The sequence below is a fragment of the Cryptotermes secundus genome, unplaced genomic scaffold (genome assembly GCF_002891405.2).
Source record: "Cryptotermes secundus unplaced genomic scaffold, Csec_1.0 scaffold300, whole genome shotgun sequence".
Classification (NCBI taxonomy): Eukaryota; Metazoa; Arthropoda; class Insecta; order Blattodea; family Kalotermitidae; genus Cryptotermes; species Cryptotermes secundus.
Genome location: NW_019731220.1, coordinates 654,394 through 662,553, shown reverse-complemented (window position 1 = coordinate 662,553; position 8,160 = coordinate 654,394). Strand labels below are relative to the sequence as shown.

The following is an 8,160-nucleotide window of genomic DNA, read 5'->3' as shown; positions in this document are numbered from 1 at the left end:
GGAAGTCTGTTTTATAAGATTTACGCACCTAAATATTGGGTTTCCTTTCCAAACATTAAGTAGACTGAAATACACTCATAAAGAAATATTTGTAATTTAAATCATTTTAAAAATACATATGTCTTTGTACTGACAGATTTGAAGGGAAGTTATACTTGCAGAAATATGATATTTTTATAAAATTACATGCCCCTTTCCTTGGGGACAAAACAATATGCTTGAAAAGTCAGGCATTATTCCTCCACGTCTGACTCCAAGTGTTTAAGTAGGTACTACAGGATTCTGTAATAATCACACATCACAGGGTAAAGTGGGGCAAAAAGGCGCATTTATCACATCTGAATTGCCTGCTGTTTTTCATTTGTATGACCTTCACAATACTGGCTGTTAATCAAAAATACCAGTGGGTGAAAGTGTTCGTTGCTCGAAAATAATTAATACTGATCCCCCGTTTTAGTTTCCAAGGCCGTCTGAACAGTAAATATGCAGTTCTGCCCAGCATTACCCTAAGTATCCAATAAATTATAATTGACAAATGATTGTTTCAGTTTCTTTTAACACATCGTTTTGAAAGAATAGCACAATATACAAAGAAGGTAGAACTCACACTATGAAGCACATGCAGCTATAATATAGAAACCAGGGATAGGCGAAGATAATGGTTTTGGTCATTGTTAATCCTTCATCATATAGACCTGGCTTCAATCTAATCTATTCTAGAACACACACAGGAGAAGATGAAGTAAAAGAAAAAACAGCTACATGACTAGGACATAAACTTAACACATAAACTCTAATCAAAGAAAAGGAAATAATAATCATAATCAGAATTCTGAAATGTCCACAACTGTAACTTTACAGAGATCAATTGGAAAAAGGACAGTATTATTGCCATTAACTTTTTAAAATTTTAATGGCAAATAAAAATCACAGAGACGCTTTGATGCGCGGAGATTCCATGGCAGTAATGGTCATGACAACACATCAGCACTGTTTGTAGGAATTACTCAAGTTCTGTGTCTTAAGACGTTAACAATACTACTCCTTGCAGGATGAGATGGTGTATTCGCTCGAATCTAGAACTCACCTTTAATAGGATGTGAGATACTAACCATCTGTTGTATCAACAAGCTGAATATTCTTATTTCACTGAAATTTATAATTGACCGAAGCTGCAACCAGAGTGTGCTTGATGCGTCTGTCATATGGCTTCCGCCAAGGGATCTACATTCTCTTGTCACAGTTGATAGCTTTGATACATACATAGCTTTTATATGATTTAATCCTCTTAAAATATATGTTCTTATATTTATATTATATATAAACTTATTCTTAGGAAGCTTATTTATATGCAAACATTGTGTAATTTTACAATTAAAATCACACCATTGTTTTGGCAGTTATCTGTGTTACGAAATTATTGACAATCAAGTTGTTATTCTAGGCCTTGATTTGTATTGTAATGCATTACGTCATATTAACTTCCAACACAATCGCTAAATCCATAGTCATCTAATTAGAGTACAAAAAATAATAGCAACAAAAGCTATCATTAGTGACACTATTTCAAGTTCTAAATAACTGGTGTTGATTTTTTTTCAAAGTTTAAAATTTTTTTCCCTTAACCGCATGGCATACAGATTAATGATTTTGCCTACTCAGAGTAGGAATACTTTATACAAAATTATGTAAAAAACATCTCAAAATGAAAACCCAAAATCCCAAAGTTTTGTATAGATCTACATTAAACTACATCTGATGTAAAATAAACGAACTATTTTGACTTTTATCTGGTGACATTTCACAGCCGAAAATGTTATTGCCACCTGATGGGATGGACCACACTCATCCGTCAAAGTATGCCAGCAGGTTAATAAGAACACTAGTACAAAATACAATTAATATGGATCAACTAGATATTTTCTTTTTTTGACAAGATGAAATAATACTGAACAGACTATGTTTGAGCACTTTTCTACCTATATTGCTCAGAGAGGGTTTTGGTTCATTCAACAGTTCCTCTTCTATCTACAATAGTCAACTATAAATGTTTCAACAAGTATTATGTTTTTGGACATTAGCCATTGTCTTGTCTATATTAAAAAATCGTCCTGTTTCTCTTTCAAAACACAACGTTTCGAAGACTGGATTCTGTCCCTGTCCTCAGGTAAAACCTACTCAGTTGGGTCCAATATATAGAGCTAGCCCGTATCTCTGGAAAAGTTCTATCTATTGGACCCAACTAAGTAGGTTTTACCTGAGGACGGGGACAGAATCCATTCTCCGAAACGTGTTTTGAAAAAGAAAAACATGACGGTTTTTTAATATATACAAGACGATGGATAATGTCCAAAAACATAATACTTGTAGTAATATACCATCGCCACAAACTTTTAGAGCTTATATAAATGTTTCAAACTGTACACATGGAATAATTCAAACAAAAGTAAGCATGATGGAAATGGGTATATTTTAGTGTCATTGAACATTTATGTTTTACTTGCGTTATTTTTGGTAGCAATTAGTCAGGAACTATCACTTAGTTTTATTGCATCAAACCAGTAAAATTGCAACTTCTTGAGCAAAAAACCGAACTTCCGATGAATGACGTAATGACATGCTTTTTTTTTCGTTCCGTTTGAGACCTGCCTTTAATACACAAAATATTGTTATAATATGGCATTTTGTAATAGCAGCATGGGAACATATATACAGATAAAATCTTGATGAATTCTGTGTGAATGAAATGGCAGGTGGAGGACACATTGATGCAACCACAGAATATTATTATATTAGAGATTAAGGTTTGGCATCGTATCTGGCCTCCCCCACATCTCAGAGCCACACAAGGTTAACTACTCTACCTAATAGAGATCATTCGAAAACTTTATAGTAGCACAGAAAATTGTGCACCAGTGTATAACTTCACTGTGTAGAACACAATATATTTAGAAAATATAAACACAAATCATTATGTAAGGATAAAAATATCTTCCCCAATAATAAACACAAAAATATAATATTGAATTATTAATATTACGATTATTATTATTGTTATTATTGTTATTATTACAAAATTAAATCTGGAAACTAAATTCTCTAACACACTTTCCATTGATACACAAACTTATTCCTGAGAGAATTATAGTGTACAGGATGTTTTCCAACAATATTGTCCACATTTAAATTATACAGCATTCATGTGGTAATCACCCTGTACATCAATCGTTACAAAAAAAAAAGAACAAAAAGAAATTCTTTAATGAGATCATTGTTTGATTATCAGGTAATTTCTCTTTGGAAATAAGACAAAACACAAATGAAATAAAACAAATTAATAAACTACACTATATACTCCACAAAAAATCACACATAACATCGAAATTTTAATTACTTCAACTAATATTTACTACAAACAGAAAAAAATGACTGATTTAAAGATAAACATAACTGTAATGTAATGAAACAGTGTTTGTGATCCTCTGTGGTTCACCAGCCACTGCTGGCCAAGAAGCGCCAGCCCACCAAAATGATTACAGCGGTCCACACGGGTCCTCGAAGTCGCGACGGCAGCAGCAGGGACAGAAGACTCTCCTCCTTCTTCGTGTTATGGAGGTGCCGGGTTGTCTGGGGCCCTTCCTCCTGCGAAAACGACAAGAGCAAATCATAAAGCATCTTGCGTTACAGTTGGCACGAGAAAAAACGAGGTTCTCATGGAAGTCATTATGAAAATGTAAGATTTGAGGTTTTCACGGCGGTGACTATGAAGAAAGCAGTCTTCTGGGATGTGACACCGTGTAGGTGTGGTGTTAACCGACGTTTCGGAGGAACGTAGCGCCTCCATCTTCAGGGTAGAAGGAAAAATAAGAAAATCCGCAAGCGAAGAGACAGTGAGAACCGGTGCAAGCAGCTTTCTTCAATATTAAAATGGCTGTTTTCTGGTATGTGACATCTTGTACGAGTATTGTCTGTCTAAAACATCTCGTCATACCTCAAACAGACAACCTAACGGAAGAAAAGTCAACGATACCTTCGGCCACTACCGCATACAGTTATTGAATTTTTGGACATTACCCATCGTCCTGTCCAAAAAGTCCATTTTATTAACATACCATCCTCACAGACTTTTATATCTTACCTCCACCGCATGTTCGAAACGGAATAGTAACTCTCTAATGATGACGTAACAATCTATATTATCTGACGATGACGCAACGTCGAACGTGTTTTAGACACAGTATAGTTTGGTAGATCATTAGTAACCTTTTGTAGGTTCCTTCTAAACCTTGGTAACGACGTACCAGAATAAACGGCGTCATGTCCCATAAAGGAGTAATCTTAAGAACAACAAAGAATTGAAGGAACGAAAGAAGGGGGAAAGGACGAACATGGGAAGAAACATACTTCTGAGAAAGTGATAAAGCAAGCAAACACGAAGTAAGGAACAGAGACGATAAGAAAGAAACGATTACAGATCTTCTGTACTTAATGAAAAGCAATGAGAATAGAAGTTCTGGTTATGGCGAACAGAACACATTCATAAGTTCTTACTTCAGAGGGAATTCTTGGTGGTCAATGAACCGCTGTAAGTCAGTTAGAGAAGCAGGAAAAAGCAATAAAATAAATATCTGAAAGGATAAGAAGAATAAGAAACGGAAGTCATAATACGATGATCAACCGCGAACCTCGAAATTCATCACCCACCCCACAACCTACAATTCGACACCCTGCTACGTATCCATTTCCTGGCCGGTGCCCATTTTACCCCACCTTCCCCTACAATGAAACTGTATCGCAGAAACCACACAATGCCCCTCCCCCCGGCCATCCAGCCTTACCCTTGGCAACAATAAAATTCATAGACTTGCTACTTGGACATTAACAGGGTCGACCAGTGCTGCCCCCTTGCCTATTAATAATGAATTACGACAACATAACGACGAAAACAAGTGACAGTAACAATGCTTCATCCATAACCTCAGGCCACAGGCAGGAATAAATAAAAGTAACAGTAGTGTAGCTCTTAATGACGTGCAGTTAGCCCACTGGGGCAAGTTATTAGGGCAGCATAAACAGGATTGATTGCTATCTTATATTATTAAATATTAAATAGTTCTATCTCCTGGGATATAGCGCCGCGTAGTGCGTTGAAAGTCAACCGACGTTTCGGCAGAACATGTCGCCTCCATCTTCAGGATCGAATAATAAGCTAAGCGAGAAACCAAGGCGAAAGCAGGTTGCAAGGAAGCCAAACGTCATTTGATTTTCAACGAGACTGCACGACGTTATATCCCACAACTCTTCATAACCACCGGTGTCAGAACCTCAAATTCTACATTGTAAAACGCGCTTCGTGTTTATTAACTTCAAGTTATTTTTTTAATTACTAGTGCTTATATCATGTTGCCGAACTCAGTGGCCGCGCGGTCTAAGACATGAACCGTCTTCGTCCGCTCGAATACTGGAGTCGTTGGTTCGAATCCCACTCGAGGCATGCATGTCTGTGCGTTTATTCTGTGTTTGTATTGTTCTGTGTATAGGTAGACGCCTTGCGACGTGCTGATCCCCAGTACATGGAGTCCTACCGACTATGCATAGGATCAGAATACTGAAAAAAAGCGGGCAACGCCCAATGGCTGTAGAACCATAGACAGACAGCTACATCATGTTGGAAGCTTCTATTGTATAAAACACATTCATAGCAAAAAATTATCCTGAAAAAGTTAAATAGTAAAATTGATATGATTATAATTCTCAAAATATCAGATCGATTGTTTAATTTCAATTATTTGTAAAATCACGATAATTATTATAAATCGATAATCATAAACTGTATTGGGGCTGTCTATTAACTACAACCCATAAGACAGTACAATCCAAGTTTACATTTTAATATCGCTGTTTTTAGTTTACTGCTATGTAACTTCTGCAACCGAATAAATAAACCCAATCTGTGAATCAACCCTAAACCGAAATTCTCGGTTAAACTCATTAATATACAAATATTCTTTCATCTTAGATGCATACGCTTAACATCCCATCATTCAGTATTTCTATACAAGTCTTGGAGCAACCGTTGGCCATAAATACGACGACCCCAGGGCAATGAGGAACCGGAAACCGCCAGCAACATGAAATACATGTAATTTCCGCCCCAAGCCTCACAGTACGTATTTGAATCCATCCCTTCTGCAGAATGGAAGTGATACTATAGTTTTTACGATATCCCAAGTCGATTGCAGACATCTCGATACAAGACTCTTACTTCTCGCTACTTCGGATGTATCGAAATGCGAGAAGTCACGGGGAAGCTTCGTGGAAAAGTGACATAAGGCAATTAGTTGTCTGTAAATGTTATAGCTTCATAAAAAAAACTGTATTTGTTTGGCAGGTTTTCGTATTAAAATTGGTGATCTGTGAATGTAAATTGGTAAGGTTTAATACAGGTGGTTTCGGAAAATGTGGCTGCGGCAGGCTCAACATTTCGGAATTCGCGACTGCACAGGTATATTTTATTGCTTACTGTAGGTGTAGAGAGGCTGTAAAGCTATTTAGGTTCCTGCTGTCACCGTACAGCCTGATAGGGACCTGCAACAGTGTGCAGAACTGCACTTTTCGTGACGGTACAGGAACATTTCATAGCTTTCTGTAGGTACAGAGAGGCTGTAAAGCTATTTAGGTTCCTACTGTCACCGTACAGCGTGATAGGGACCTGCAACAGTGTACAGAACTGCACTTTTCGTGACTCTACAGGAACATTTTATAGCTTTCTGTAGGTACAGAGAAGCTGTAAAGCTATTTAGGTTCCTACTGTCACCGTACAGCCTGATAGGGACCTGCAACATTGTGTAGACCTGTACTTTTCACCGAGTGGAGGAGACTGTAGGGTGGGGGGGGGGGTCACTTAAATTCATGTGTCTTATTTTATGGGACGGCGGTATCACAAAGTGTTAGAATCCCTGGTACACAGGGAAATTGGAAATAAAGTCTATAAAGAACTGTAAGAGCTCCTCCATCTAAAAGGACATTTTGATTGAGGAAACCTCATGCACATTAGAGTTGTTCCTTCTCGTTACTGATGTTTCAGGGCATTAATCCACGAATAAGACACATCCTACTTATGTAACGTCACGTAGTTCACTCATGACGTCGTCTTTCTGTACCTTCGTTTGCTGCTGTCCTGCGTACTGAAGCTCTGTGTCTGTCACAGAAATACAAAGGATCTACAACGTGCCGCGTCCCTCTCTCTCTCTGGAAAGCATCAAACAGGCGTCCCATAATCCCTACGCTTCCTGCGTATCCGCAACACAAGTTTACTACTGTGATAGACTTTTACGATGTAAATAAATTATTTCGCTTACGTAAGGTCTCGTAATTGTGAGGTTATGTTTGTCCTAGCACAACTGCGCCTCACGGCATCCAATTTGTAGATTCACAGACGTAACTTTACACCTCCCTCACTATAGCGGGGGGTGGTTGGGATTAAAAGTGATGAGCCCCCTGGGGGGGGGGGAAAGGATTACAGTTTGGATTTAAAGAAGGGTTGTAAACTCTTGAAAAATGTTTCCCTCCAGAATATCCCAGCCTACGCTATAGTGCTGAATGTGAAACGCTTTAGCAAACATTTGTGCGCCCATTCCTTCAGACATGTTCATGCGTTACCATGGGGACTGCGTAATGACGTAACGTGATGACGTATTACTGCGTATATATGTTGCATGCTGACGTCATGGATACGGCTGAACAGAAGAAACGGATACTAGATAAAGACCTATACGTTCCTGTAACTCTTTAAATATTTATCTCAGTGAAAGACGCTTCCAAAATAAGTTGTAGAAAACATGAAATACACATTTTATGCCAAATACATTTTTCCGAAAAAATCTTATCGAGATAATTATATAAGAACTGTCACGTCATGTGTACATTTCTAAACGTGTATATTCGGCAGTCAACAGTGGTCTTTCGAACATAGGCGAAGATAACTGAACAATTACAATGACTTTCCGAACACACGCGAAGATTACTGAACAATTACATTGACTTTCCGAACACACGCGAAGATTACCGAAGTGTTCTTTTCTCTGTAAGTAAACCCGGTTTCATATCACCTGAATTTAGAGATATGTACATGTGTGTGTATATATATATATATTTTTT

The 8,160-nt window shown here is 37.6% G+C and overlaps 1 protein-coding gene across 2 annotated transcripts in view; it reads right to left on the bottom strand.

The window, feature by feature from the left end:
• Positions 1 to 2,322: 2,322 nt before the first annotated feature.
• LOC111866462 overlaps positions 2,323 to 8,160 on the bottom strand; it is a 49,000-nt gene continuing 43,162 nt past the window's right edge. The window contains exon 3 of one of the 2 annotated variants that reach the window (XM_023855436.2): positions 2,323 to 3,642. In XM_023855436.2, coding sequence (XP_023711204.1) covers positions 3,490 to 3,642 — 153 coding nt within the window. In that variant the 3' untranslated portion in view covers positions 2,323 to 3,489. The remainder of the gene's footprint in view (positions 3,643 to 8,160) is intronic. The other variant, XM_023855438.2, reaches the window with a different exon arrangement.